Source organism: Tachysurus vachellii, chromosome 3 (genome assembly GCF_030014155.1).
Source record: "Tachysurus vachellii isolate PV-2020 chromosome 3, HZAU_Pvac_v1, whole genome shotgun sequence".
NCBI lineage: Eukaryota > Metazoa > Chordata > Actinopteri > Siluriformes > Bagridae > Tachysurus > Tachysurus vachellii.
Genome location: NC_083462.1, coordinates 19699193 through 19713464, shown reverse-complemented (window position 1 = coordinate 19713464; position 14272 = coordinate 19699193). Strand labels below are relative to the sequence as shown.

General features: G+C 38.7%; 1 protein-coding gene across 3 annotated transcripts in view; it reads left to right on the top strand.

The window, feature by feature from the left end:
* fam184ab (family with sequence similarity 184 member Ab) overlaps window positions 1-14272 on the top strand; it is a 106253-nt gene that overhangs the window by 74695 nt on the left and 17286 nt on the right. For all 3 annotated transcript variants that reach the window (XM_060866200.1, XM_060866199.1, XM_060866198.1), the window contains exons 12-13: window positions 2009-2162; window positions 3960-4087. In XM_060866200.1, the coding sequence (XP_060722183.1) occupies window positions 2009-2162; window positions 3960-4087 (282 nt within the window). The remainder of the gene's footprint in view (window positions 1-2008; window positions 2163-3959; window positions 4088-14272) is intronic.

Genomic DNA, 14272 nt, shown 5'->3' with positions numbered 1-14272 from the left:
CTACCACTCTAGTAGCACTCGTGGAGGTGCAAATGGGATCCTGTCTTATGGGAAGGTTACAGTGTTTGTTCTGAATGCAATGAGGTGTCTCTGATGCAGCAGTGTGTGAATATGAGAGAGAGAGAGAGAGAGGCGATGTGTGCATGCAGACCTGTAGGGGTGTTTTGCTCTTTCTGAGGTTGTTGTCTTTGTGATGGAGAATGTGCACTGTGTGTGTGTGTGTGTGTGTGTGTGTGTGTGTGTGTGTGTTGGTTTGTCTACATATCCTAGAGATCAGCTATGGCATGTCTACTGATAGCTGTCAATATGACTGACATGGCCTGACCTTTTCAGGTTTACAAGTATTCCTGCAGAGACAGAGCTCACGGCTACGTGTCCTGTTTGGGCTCAAACACCAAATTTATACCTCATCTTTAAACAGGCTGCAGCAGGTATCGTAGATCTAGGATCTGGGCTTCGATCCCGATCCTCATACTGTTCCTGATTATTGAAGTTGAATGAATATTTAAAAATAAACTAAACAATTGGAATAAAGTACTAAATAAAGAACTAAACCAGGTTCAGTTTCAGGTTTCAGCTGGTTTTCATGTGCATAGCACAAGCAATACAATAACTTGGTATTTTAGTTAATGCAATATAAAGCAGGGCTCACAATGTTATATAATAGACTATATTCTATATCATACCATATTATATTCTATAACAGCACTGTTAAAGCAACGTTGAATTCTCGATTCTGATTGGTCAGCAGCTCTGACAGTAGTTCCAGTTCTAAATAATCAAGTCTATTGAAAAGAGGAGAGTCCACCAGCATGAACCTTGAAATTCACAGGATGTGGAGTGATTCTGTTTGGAGGAATGTTCTCAGATCCCTTTCCATCTTGGCAAAGGAAGGTAGCACAAAGTCTTGAGTAAAAGGGTGTCAATAATTGTGACGTATATATTTACCAAATATTTAATAAATCGTTTGTGTTTGCAAATTTTTTATATCCTTGATAGAATTCCGATTTCTTTTTTTTTCCAACTAAAGGTTTAACAATAATGACAAGAAAGAAGTATAGATAGTCATTTGTATGGTGAATTTTTTTCTTGAACCTTTATCAGAGGTAAAGAGGTAACTTTTTAGACATGTAGAGACAAGCTAGAGAGAGAGGGGGGGAAAAACAGAGGCTGATGAGAGTGTGACAGTTTTGAATGTACAAGTGATAACAGGAACTAACTTCAGGGACGTTCCACATAGAGAGAGAGAGAGAGAGAGAGAGAGAGAGTGAGTCTGAGTCAGTGAGTGTGTGTGTGAGTGTGAGCAATTGAGTGTGAGTGAGAGAGTGAGTGAGTATGTGTGAGTGAGTGAGTGAGTGATAGCATGACTGACTGAGTGAGTGTGTGTGAGTGAGTGTGCGAATGAGTGAGTGATTAAATAAATAAGTGATTGAATGAGTGAGAGATTGAATGAGTGAGAGATTGAATGAGTGAGTGATTGAATGAGTGAGTGAGTTAATTCTAATGCTGTGATGCTTTTAGGAAACTCATCTCCGGTCAGTTTGTTGAAGTTCTTTCCTAGCTCATTTAGTAGGTAAACAGTAGGCACCTTCGCTCACTTCTATTTTCAGCAGTGAAGTGCAGACGCAGCAGTTCAGGCTTTCCTATAGCATTTAGAGACAAAATTGCCTCTTATATTTCATCAGGGATTTCTACATCTGTCGCTGCTGGTAGCAAAACCAACCAGATTATCTGGACAGAATGTCTGCTTCGCTAACATTTACAACCTGCATGGAACAGCAATATAAAATCCACAATAAGTTGCTAATATGTGTAAGAGCTTATTGATTTTAATGTAATTTTCTGACTGGCAAAGGCTTACTAATCATCCCTGGGCCGCTTTAATTGATGGCGCTGGACAAAGTCCATAACAGTCTCTAACTCCTGGTTTGCTATAAAAGATCCATCTTTAATTGAGTTTGCTTTATTTTCATGGAGTCTAAAAGCAGGGCTTTGTGCGTTGGTGTAGGAATTGGAGGAGCGTCTGCGGCAGCAGCATCACATGGAGCTGCAGTCCCTAAGAGAAGCCCACAGGCAGAAAATCGAGACGCTGAAACAGCAGTCGGAGCAGGAGCTGCAGACTCTACGCTTCGAGCTGGAGGACGAAGGGAAAGCCATGCTAGGTAAGACACAGTGACGATTTCCAGGATGAAGGACAGGGTGGATTGAAAATTTCGAGGCACGCAATTTCTTCCAGCATAACCACAGGGCAAATTGTAAAAACTTTTTGTGCTCCAGGCCTACAGTACAGTATCATGTGCAATACAAGTTCAAGGACTTATCATACACTCTGCATACTTATGGGTTTTAGTCTAATAAGGATTCTTAGAAGATTCTCACTCATCCAGGTTGGATGTTGAGTCATTTATGGCATTAGGCAGGCACCCTTATCCAGAGCAACATACTGTACTGTACATTTTGTCTCACTTTATATAACCGAGCGATTGAGGATTAATGGCCTTGCTCAGGGGCCCAGCAGTAGCAGCTTGGTGGACCTGGGATTTGAACTCACAACCTTCTGATGAGTAGTCCAACGCCTTAACCACTGAGCTACTTCATTCCTCACAGTATTTTTCATCCATCATCAAGATCAAGACCTCTTCACTGGTCCCCCAGGAAAGCCACACCTAAGGACCCCCATCTCTGATCTTTAATACATTCTCTCTCTGTTCTCTTTCTCTCTTTCACCTTCCCCATGTCAAGGGAAGGGAGGATCCTTGAACCTGGAGGATGCAAATTTGAGAAATCCTGCCATATTCCCTCAGACTGAAGAAGCTGCTCAGATGAATAGCGAAACGTTTCGATCCAACTAGAAAGAAGTCCAGTTGAAATGACTCAACTTCCAGATAGATCCCGATAGAAGATTCTGCGTCAGACTTTTTTTTACTGACGATCTAAGAGTTGTATAGTTGATGTTATTGAATAAATCACATGTTTTACTAACGAGCTAAATGTTTAAATCAATAAATCCAAGTATGAGTTCAGTATTACTTATTAGTCATGAAAATCTGGACTGTGCCTCAACAAGATTACTGTTAAGTGGTACGTTGAGCAAAACTTTTACAACTCAGTCATTTAATTTCTGCAGTAACAGCTTTATTTTGTTAAAGGCTCTAGTTAAATGGGGCACCACCCACACAGACGTTCACACCTAGCAATTATAGTTACTCTAATGGCATGTTTCTGGGTTGTTGGATAAAACTGGAGAACCCAGACAATACCTTCATGGACATGAGAAGAACATGCCAGAACATCACACAGACAGCAGCTCAGGATTGAACCAGGCAGGATGGAGCTGTAATAGCTGTGCTAGAACAAGCACAACCAATAACATTCATAACAAGAACAACAACAGCATTGAAGGCGATTATGTAATCATGTAGGGTGGCAGTCTAGGCCAGGAAAAAGATTGGAGAAGTCGCCCAATGTCTAAGTTTGGTAAGGTGGCTTTGGAATTTTAGGATCGTCACAGATTTAGAAACTCTTTTAAACATTACAAATGGTACCTTCCACAATGTGTGGGCATAACTGCCAAAAAAAGGTTCTCTAAGCTGCTTTCTCTAAGAATTTCCGAGTTTGAAATTGCAGTGTCATGGAACACTGGTGGTGTACGACTGCAGGTTTAATTTAAAGTTTCTCTAAGTCTGAATGTGATTTTGCCTAGTGACTTTCACACCGATGAATTATGAGGCAATGGCACCAATCTTTCTGAAATGTAACCATAAATACAAGAAACCGTACGGTGTAGAGACAACGAGGCGAGGGAAGGAAATTGCTATTGTTAGAATAAAAGCAATTACTTCTTTGACTTGACTTTTCTGCGTAGAACCTCAGTGATTGATGATTTTTAATATTACTTAGAGAAGAGATTTGTGTCAGAAGAATAATATCTCTCTCTCTCTCTCTCTCTCTCTATGTAGCGTCTCTGCGTTCGGAGCTGAATCATCTGCACGCTTCGGCTATAGAGCACCTGCGGCAGACTCATCAGCAGGAGACTGCAGCTGCCAAGCAGGAGCTGGAGAATGCCCTGGAGCAGAGCAGGATACAGGTGATAATCACACCTTCAACCCTCCGGTCTAATGATCAGTGTGTTTTACTGCAGCTTCAGCTTTCTTTTATTACTTCTGCTCAACTTCTTCACTGCTGCTCAGCTAACGCCGCATCCAGGTGGCAATATGAGCATCACAAGACCTAATTAGGTATAGCACCGAAAATTCTGGAAAAATCCTACCCCACTATGACTATCACAGCAGGGGTAGAACGTAGAAACAGTGTGAAACAGTGGTGGGGAAAATTAAATACACTTTTATACAGTAGCATTAATTAACATAAGTACACCACACTACAACCCAGTGGACTAACGGAATAGTTGAAAGAACGATTGAAATCGGGGCAGAGAAGCCTTTATTATCACCACATATACATTACAGCACAATGGAATACTTTTCTTCTTATATTCATACTGAGGAGGTTCGGGTCAGAGCACAGGGGCAGCTATGATACAGCACCCCTGGAGCAGCAAGGGTTAAGGGCCTTGCTCATTTCCCCAACAGTGAAGTGAATATCATTGATTATCTCGTTACAATGCCACCTGTCAAGGGGTGGGAGGTGAATAGACTTTGAATAGTTTTTAAAGCTAATGTGTCAGAAGCAGGGAAAATGGGCATACGAATCTGAGCCACTTGGACAAGAGCCAAATTGTAATGACTAGACACCTGACTCAAAGCATGTGCTTCCCTGTATGTAGAGGTTAGTACCTAGTACAGGTACCCCAAGGAAGGACTAGCCTCCAGATTTCTGTGCGTGCACTGTTACAGTCTTCCTTACATTTCTCATTCATTTTGCTGTAAAAAAAGGACAGAGCTTGCATCAGGGCTTAATATCAGCAATGGAATTTCACAGCTCACTGCACACACACGAAAAGAAGCTAATTAATCATAGTATACTGTCAACGCAGTACAGAATAAGAGCACGAAAATAGTCAGACATTAGCACTCGAGTAAAACAGGAACGATCTGCGAGGACTGTCGGCTCTTGGAGGCTTTAAGAGAGTCAGCGTGGTTGATATTTAGTAGAGACACACAGTGTAATAATAACCCCCTGTGGCTCCCCTGCTATAAAAGTACACTCGTTTGTCTGCCTTATTCTCCACGTCTTTAACGGCTGCTTATTAGTAACCGAAGATTCCACTTCATCTTCGCCGGCCGAGTAAATTACATCATCCTTGTGAGTATGAGTGCAGAGCTGGAGGCCAGCTGGAGCTCTGCAGCTTCCACAGCGGGGTCTCGTGTCTGTTTAGCTCACGTCTTCAACGACGTCACCGTCGCATCAATCACCTTCATTCAGTTCTCACTCCACGTCCTGCAGATGGCTCGTCCAGATGTTCATTCACTGACGCACATCATTCATTACCAAACTTCAGTACGTTTCGAACAATTCAAGCACTGAAGCTAGCAGAAGAAATTTTTAATTAGCTCACATCCGTCAGACTGCACAGACTGACGACACACGCAACTGAGCACGTGCGATTTCTCTTTGTAACTGATTGTCTGGATGTAGTTATAAATTTTCCCCGTCAACACCCATATTAGGGGAAAACAGTATGCAACACCCATATTGGGGGAAAACAGTATGCATACTATCTGCGTGTACAATGAATCTGCGCTTTTTGCTGCAATGATGTTCATCAAGATACCAGAAGGTAGGTGTAGACAACAAATGCATAATAATGCACTGTTTAATGACTTCTGTAATGATCCAGCATCACATCTGATTGTTGATTCTTAAACTTAAAGCATGCAGCATGGTAGCTCATGTACTACAGCAGAGCTGCCCATTTATCTCATTGACCAAACTTTCGTTAATAGAGGAAGATTCTACACAAGCGTCTGGGAGGTTGTTCAACTTTAGCTGAAAATCCATCTGGATCAATCTCAGTAAGCTGGCACACCTTTAGCCAGTGTAAATATTTTGAGCGTAGTCAAATTTATCTATTATATAAGGTGTAGGTGTAGGTTTTCTTTAAAACCTATTTTTGTGAATAAGATTGTGAATAGACATTTGGTATTAATTTCAGGCTTTTACTCAGGCAGATAATCTAGCTTCATTTTCGGAAATACATGCTTCAAATTATACAAAATTACAGAATTATGGGTAATCTCTGTATATTTGGTTGCATCCATTTGACGATATTCCTGGGCTCGTATTCATGAAAGTTCTTAGTGTAAAATGTTTCTCCTAGTGACGTGATTATAACAAATTTCTTAGAAATGTGGGCTTTTCCCCTTAAAATTAAAGAGAAGATCCCAGTAAAGATAAAAGTCATAATGCATCTTAACCCTTAAAAGAGCTCATAAGTTCAAAGACTTCTGTTAGGAGTATAGAGGAGGACTTTATGAGAATTAAGAGTTTCTTTATCAGAGGAGAAAATGACTGAAAGGTAAAGAGGAAGAAGAAATGTATTGTATACAATATTTAATAATGATAGAGTTAATAAAATGATACAGATTAGATTGTGTGCAGGGATTAGTTTTGTGACCAATCACATTACAGATAACATCTCCCGACACAGCACAGAAATGACATAGCGGCGGAAATGATATCATTTATCACATGTATTACATGTAAAACATACAGATGTTAGAACATCTTTAATATGATCTGTCACAAACGTCATCCCTAACATAGAGACAAAGTGAAGGTTTATAATAGACCAGATATTAAAAATGTTCCTGTTTTATTGGACAACCAATCACAGTCTAAAGAATATACCTAGTAACAGGATAAGCCCCGCCTCCTCTTTAAAATAAAAGTTGTTGTATTTTCCTTGTTCAGATTAAGAAATGTTATCATAAGAAGTAAGTGCATTCTAATCCAACCTGGTTGTAGCTCTGAGCTTTTTGAACATCTATTCAATTCAATTTTATTTCTATAGCATTTTTAACAATGGATGTAAGCAGCTTTACAGAACATAAGAAATATTGTACAAAAAGTTTATTATACATAGATTAGTATTATACAAAGGTTCAAGATTAATATTAGACTTCTATTTAAATGTGTTTGTATGTATCCCTAATTAACAGTCTGAGGTGACTGAGGTGACTGTGGTGAGGTAAAACTCCCTTAGATGGAAGAGGAAGAAACCTTGAGAGGAACCAGACTCAAAAATGAACCTCATCCTCATTTGGGTGACACTGGAGGGTGTGATTATAAATATAAGTCTGACAATTGTGTATTGATTAGGAGGTTGTTGTCCTCAGGGACCACATGGAGTTGGCATCTTCTTTCATTAGAATTATTGTTTACCTGTGTTGTTTTCCACAGGAAATTCCAAACACCTTCCATAAACCTTTTAATGTTTAATCAAAGTAAAAATCCCTTCTGGTCAAATACGCAGTTAGTCTCCTGTACAGAAAGCTGTTAACACGATGCTCTGGGAACAGGAATAAAACCTCGCCTAGTGTCTGAACTGGAAGGAGGTGATTTAAAATAATTACACCGATCACTCTTCATGGCAGAACATTTCTCTTCCTTTCTCCATCCATCTGTCTATACAGATTTTTTCTCTTCTTGCTTACTTGCATTCTTGCTCGTTTCTAATTTCCTCCTCCCTTTTGCTCTCACTCTTTCTTTTCTGCCTTGTCTGCATTGATCGTTCCCCTGTGAGACATCAATGCATGTCCGGTGTAATGAGCTGTGTGCGATGGGATGGTCAAAGCCCCGGCATGAAGAATCAAGTTTTATCGTCATGACAATCAGCAGACCCGGGTGCCACTTTACTGTCTGTCAGTTCTCTCTGTTTCTCTTTCCCCTACTCACACAACACCATGCTCGGTTAAAACACCAGTTCGTCTTTAGAACACACTTGTTCTTTCCCATCATACCCACCGTCACACCAAACTCATGGCTTCTGCTGCTCTTTGAATAATCTTTGCGTTGCCGCTGAAGTCTTTCAGGAGATAAATTGTCGTAAATACATTTTCTTCTCTATGGCTTTTTAGAACTTTTTCAGAACAGTGAACACAGCTGTGTTAGTGTCCTGGGTCTTCATTCAGTGTCTCTCAGTCTCTGATTGTGTGTGAGAAAGATCAAGACTTTCTGTTAAACTTCAGAGGAAGACAAGAAAAGACTCAAATGTTTTCTCGACAGGGCTACAGAGCTACAGTCAAAGTGCAAAAGGAGAATATATTTGTACAGTTATGCTCAGAAAATAAATGAGTATTTAACGAAATGACTGATATATTAACAGTAGTTAGATATCAATGAATGCCTGTTCTACAACACACCAAACAAGATTACAAAGCTGTGATAGATTAAAAATCAGCCACGTGATGTGCTTAAATCCGTAAGACAAGCCGTTATTTAAAGCGGTCGCTGGATTTATCCAATCACTGTTGTTGACAGAGCAAATATGCAAATATGAAGAAGGTTAATCCAGGGTTTAACTGTGTATAGAGTGAAACATTAGATTATAAGGAGCCAAGATTAATTGTTAACCCCAGGAAAAGTATGAGCAGTGTGAAACCTCAAACAACATAACATAGTGAGCACTAGCTTGAATAACGCCATCTAATATTCTTCTATAGGTGTGTATCTGTTACATTTTTGGCTCTACAGAACTTTGATCTTAATGAACTGCTCTTAAATATTTAGAAAATGACATATTAGTTTCCAGGCCATGGCTGGCACTAACATCTACCTGGCACCACCTGAGCCAAGAACTCACCCTGCTTCTGCCAATATTCATGAGCTTATAGGTGAAAGAAAAATGCAGCATGGATCATTAGAAAGCAGTTGTTCTTGTGCTATCTTGAAAATATCCACCGATATCTAGAATGTTGTTATATTTCTAGAAAGAAGATCGAGAGCAAGCTGTATGTAGAAAGCAGATATGGATGTTTTCCTTGTGTTGTTGCTCTTAAGGGTTTAGTAGTTCTGGATATCTCTGTGTTTTAGTGCTGATAGAAATATCACCAATCAGACAACGGCTTAGAGTTAAAGTATCCCCCCCCCACACACACACACACACACACTCATGCACTCACACAGTGAGCAGACAGCAAAACAGAAGACAAAGCTTTTCACTAAAACGATTTCCTCCAAGATTCTGTCTGTGAGACAGAATGAATGCATCGGTCACAGGCTTATGAGAGAGAGAGATGGAGATCGCTGACTGTTGAAATGATACTTAGCATTCCAAACAGGCTTATCATCTGGCATCCAGACATCATCCACACATTATTCCAAGCCAAGACTAATACTAAAGTGCCAAAATGTGCCTGAATGAAAAGTTTCACAAAAGGTCTGTGACCGTATCTCGAACATCTTCCTACATCAGGAGGGAAGTCACCAGGTAGGGCGTCACATTACGATAGATCATATGTAGGGCAGAACATGAATAAGAAGCCGGGTTGAAATTGCTCTAACTAGAAGAAGGCAGATTTGACTTGGATCATGTAAGATAGCTATAATAAAAAAGAAATCTGTCGGGGAAATGTATTAAAATGAATCAGAAAGTGTGAACTTGGAAAATGGCTTTTGTGGATGGATCTCAATGGATTTTTGAGACAAGTGAGAAACTTCGCTGTCTCTACTCTAGTCAGGTACTGAAGATATTTCTGTTAGTAAAGAAATAAGTCACATTCAGAATGGGAGAAAGAATGCAGCATGGCTTGCTGTGGAGGATTATGGGTAATTTGCTGAGACTTGCATCATCATCCGGGGTCACAAGGGTCTGTAACATACTGTATGGACAGGATAGATGTATATGTAGAGCAAGGAATATTAAACAGTTTCTTTGTTTGTTGTTTCTGATTATCAACTAGTGTTGTAATAGATGTTATTTTGTCACTTCACTTGTTGACTGATCAATTATTGAAATTAATTTAAAAAAAAAAAAGGAAAATGTATTTAATTTAAAGCTTCATTACTTCAGCTGGTCATAAAGCCTGTCACATTTCTAATCTAATCTAAGTGCAATTTTGCTAAAAGCAGAAGCGCACTTTATATGAGATATGAGCAGGAATAAAAATCTCTAATGACTGCAATAAATAAATAGGATATTCTATATTTCCAGGATGTGGTTAATAGTAAAACAAATAAATAAAATAAAAAAATAAAAAATTGGGTTTGAGATTAAATGATTGCTATCAGAATTTCAGGTTTTATTTCCTGATATTTATTTATTATAGGTTTGTTCAAAAACTTAAACCTTTATGTTCCCATTTTTCAAGTGACCAAATATATTGGAACATGTAACTGACCTAAATGAATCATTAGCTCTAGACGTCTGTGGTTGGAAGACTGCAACATGAAGACCGGAGAGCTGTCTCTAGGAGAAAATCAAGTCATTGTTTAGCTGAGGAAAGAGGACAAAACAATCAACACCACAGCACAAGCACTGGGCACAGCTAATAAAACACTAACAACCAACTGGAACAGATCAGCCAAGGAAAACAACAACATTTGATGAGAGGATCATTGAGAGAGTTGTAAAGAAAAACCCAAAAACAACAGTCAGACACATCAGCAGCACCGTCCACAGTGCAGGAGTGAAAGTCTCACAATCCAACATTTAAAAAAGACTTTAAGAGCAGAAATATAGAGGCTATGCCACAAGATACAAACTACTCATCAGCAGTCCTGATTGGAATTCACAGAGAAGTACAAAAGACAATCCACACAACTTCTGCTACCAAGATGAACCTCTATGAAAGTGATAAAAAGGGAAAGAAAGGATCTGCTCAGCATCCAAAACATCAAGTTCCTCTGTGAAACATGGTGGTGGTAGTGTCATGATTTGGGCTTGCATGGCTGCTTCTGGAACCTTCTCACTAATCTTTATTGAGATGATGGAACTCATGGTGGCAGCAGAATGAATTCAGAACTCTACAGAAACATTTTTGACTATTTGCAGAGACATGCATCCAATCTAACTGTGAGGACTATAAATACGCTACAGCCTCAACTAAGGACTTCAGTCTAAAGTGGAAAGTTTAAGACTGTCCAAGTCAATCACCAGAGCCAGATCTTAACCCAGCTGAGCAGGAGTTCATCTACTGAAGAGCAGCCTGAAGGGAAAATCCCTATTTTTCCAACATAAATATTGGGTACAACTAATGATGCCATCACATCTGGATATAAATAGCAGGAACTGAAAGGTGACATTATGATCTACACAATAAATTCTGGCCTTTTTTTAATAAACTCTCTGTGAGTTTATTGCAGCTACATTTGAGTTTACATGTGCGACCATCGAATATACACTAAGAAGTTTAATAAACTCTTTTCTGGGAGTTGATTTTTCAGCTCATGTCACGAGTTAAATCTAAACACCTGCTAAGTTAAAATTCTACTAACATAAGAGTCAAAGTTAACTCCTAACTAGAGTTTATTTAAATAATAACCCTTTCATAGTCTTAAAAAATCTAAAATACTAAAATGGTTTCAGGTGAAAATAAAACAGAAAATAAATTTACAGCATTTGAATGATGACTTCATCTGACCAGTTGATGGTTAAGGGCCTTTCTCAGGGGCCCAGGAGGGGCAGCTTGGTGGACCTGGGATTCAAACTCACAGCCTTCTGATTAGTAATCCAACACCTTAACCACTATGATACTACTTAAACAAGATCAGTATTCTCTGAAAATCCCACACATAAAAATCCCACAAATAAAAAAATAGTTTAATAAAATAAAAAGGCACATTTGCCTTCACAACAAAGTTAAGATGCAGATGGGTGTAGGAAAGATGTAGACCAAACAACACCAGCGGGAGTTGAATCAGGCTCAACACCCAGTGCATGAACACCAAAATATTACACAGCTTTAGAGTAACCTTAAACACCGGCTGTAGTATAAGTTCGAAAATAAACTCTCACCCTAGTTTATGTCTAATTCCAAAATATTCAACTCCAAAAATTTGCTGTGTATCATCTGGTATTCATTGTTTTGATCTCAAACCTAAATGTCTTCGGTGTTTAGACAAAACAATATCCTTTCTTCCCAAAACGCCGTTCCGTTACTTTCAGAGCCGACTGTATATCACTAGTGTATAGCTAGAATAAGTGAATAAGGAATACATTCCTACATGCATGCAAAAATCTAGCTATTTTTAGACACTGCATGCCTCGATACACACCTCAATACACAATGATGTAAGCTTACTAACTGGAGTCCTATCTGCTGCTGTGCACTTAATTTATAGAACACACTTTATAGAATATCAGATGTTATTAAGGTGGTAGATAATATTTTTATAACATGCCCATATGCTGGAGCGAAGTGTTTAGCATCAACACGTTTAGCTTCAAGTCTCACTATTATGCTACTATTAAGTTACTTGTGAGGTGTGAAAAGATATTTGAAAAAACTGTGAAACTAGATGAGCAGATTAGAATATATTATAAATTAATCAAGATTCATTTAGTTGTTAAACATAGCTATAGGCTGCTTGACTCTGCTCCATGGGAAGAGATGGCTTTTTAAAAAAGTCAGTGCCATTAGAGCGAAAGATTATGTGCACAGCGCCGGCTGATTAACCTACACTCCACTTAATCAAACTGAGCTGCTAGTCCTGCTCATGTATTACTTAATGTATGATGATGACTATATGTTAATGATGACATTTTAACATCATCAAAGTTATTTTTTATTTCTTTATTAGATATTCAATGCAGTGATTTATTCATATGGGAACTGCTCCTGAATAACTGGCCAGCGTACCAAGGAAGTTGAACGAGAATTATTAGATGTCCTTTCTCGTCTCATCTCGTTCAGAAAGCGTCAGAATAATTTATGCTCTTTCCCGCTCTCCAAGAAGGACAACAAATTGTTTAGCTTTATATGAAAATTAAAACCTTCTCTGGAAAATTTGGGTCATAGTAACATGTAGTATGAGAAGACATCCAAGTTAAAGTTTTATAAGGTCATTTAGGACCTTGTTGGAAGAGCTAAATCTTTTTGTAATGATTTGTTGTGCAGATCTGGCAACCCTGATCATTACACATACACAGTGGTCTGCAAAGGTATTCATACTTCCTTAAAAGTCATCAGATTTGTGGTGGCTCAAGCGGGGAAGGCACTGGATTGCTGCTTGGAGGATCAGGGTTCTTTGATGAAAGGTTACATTACTTAAGGCTTACATTAATTAATATAAGGTTTTCTTGTACTATCCCCTGTCTATTGGCAAGACACCCAAGATAACGCTCTGAAGATAAAAAGCATCCCAAAGTGCATTATGTTACCACCACTTTATTTCCCTGTAAGGATGGTATTCATTGAAATATGTGAGACGCAGAAGCTGTGTTAGTTTCGCACCACACACAGCCTTTGAATCCTATGAAACCACCAAATAACACTTCTTGACTATTGTGCTTTTATATGGCTCTTTTTTGAGCAGCGGTTTCTTTCAAGCCTTTTTTCTTTCTTTCAGAGTCCTTGCACCTTCACTCCACTCATAGCCACTGTAGCTTTCTTCACCTTTCTCTGTCTAGTTTTTGTGTTTTGAAGGATTCCCCCATTAAGCTTTCTGGAATATCCAACCTTTTTACCTTTTACATACAATTTTGCACCCTATGTATAATTTCTGAAATTCTATTACCTTATCTTTAATGTCCTTAATGCTGCTTTGACCTCATTTTTACTAATTTCCTTCAGACCGACAGTCTCTTCAATAGCAGTTCGACCGAGGCGATTTTTCTTAAGAAAACGGAAGCTGTTTTAATTTCTGGGGTGACGGCCAATTATAAGTCAGTCCCCGTTAAGATAACGTCTTTCATTCGGAGCTTCTTTCTTTAAAATACTTTCTGACCGACAATTAACTATTTTTTACCTTTAAAATTCAGAGGGGAAAAAAGAATGTCTATTTATTCAGGCAAAAAAATGCATAGATTTTGCACACCAAAACTGAGTAGTGATTACACTGCACACTTTTCATTTAAAATAGCTTTAGCCAGCTTTTTTTTTTTTTTTTTTAGGAAAAAAAAATAGTAATCGAATGGCTGTATTAATGTGAGAGTCTTTATTAAATATGTGTGTGACACATCTGACCCTGAGCACTAAAGATGTCTCGTCTTCTCACGCTTCCTTTACTCATCCATAGCTAAGTGATTCCTATACAGCATGTAAGCTGAAGAAATAGGAACAGAGAAGAAGGAAAAGAAAGCTGTGTCATTAATATTACATCATTTCCCTTCCAGTGGTGTAAGGGTAAAAAAAAAAAATGTTTACATAAA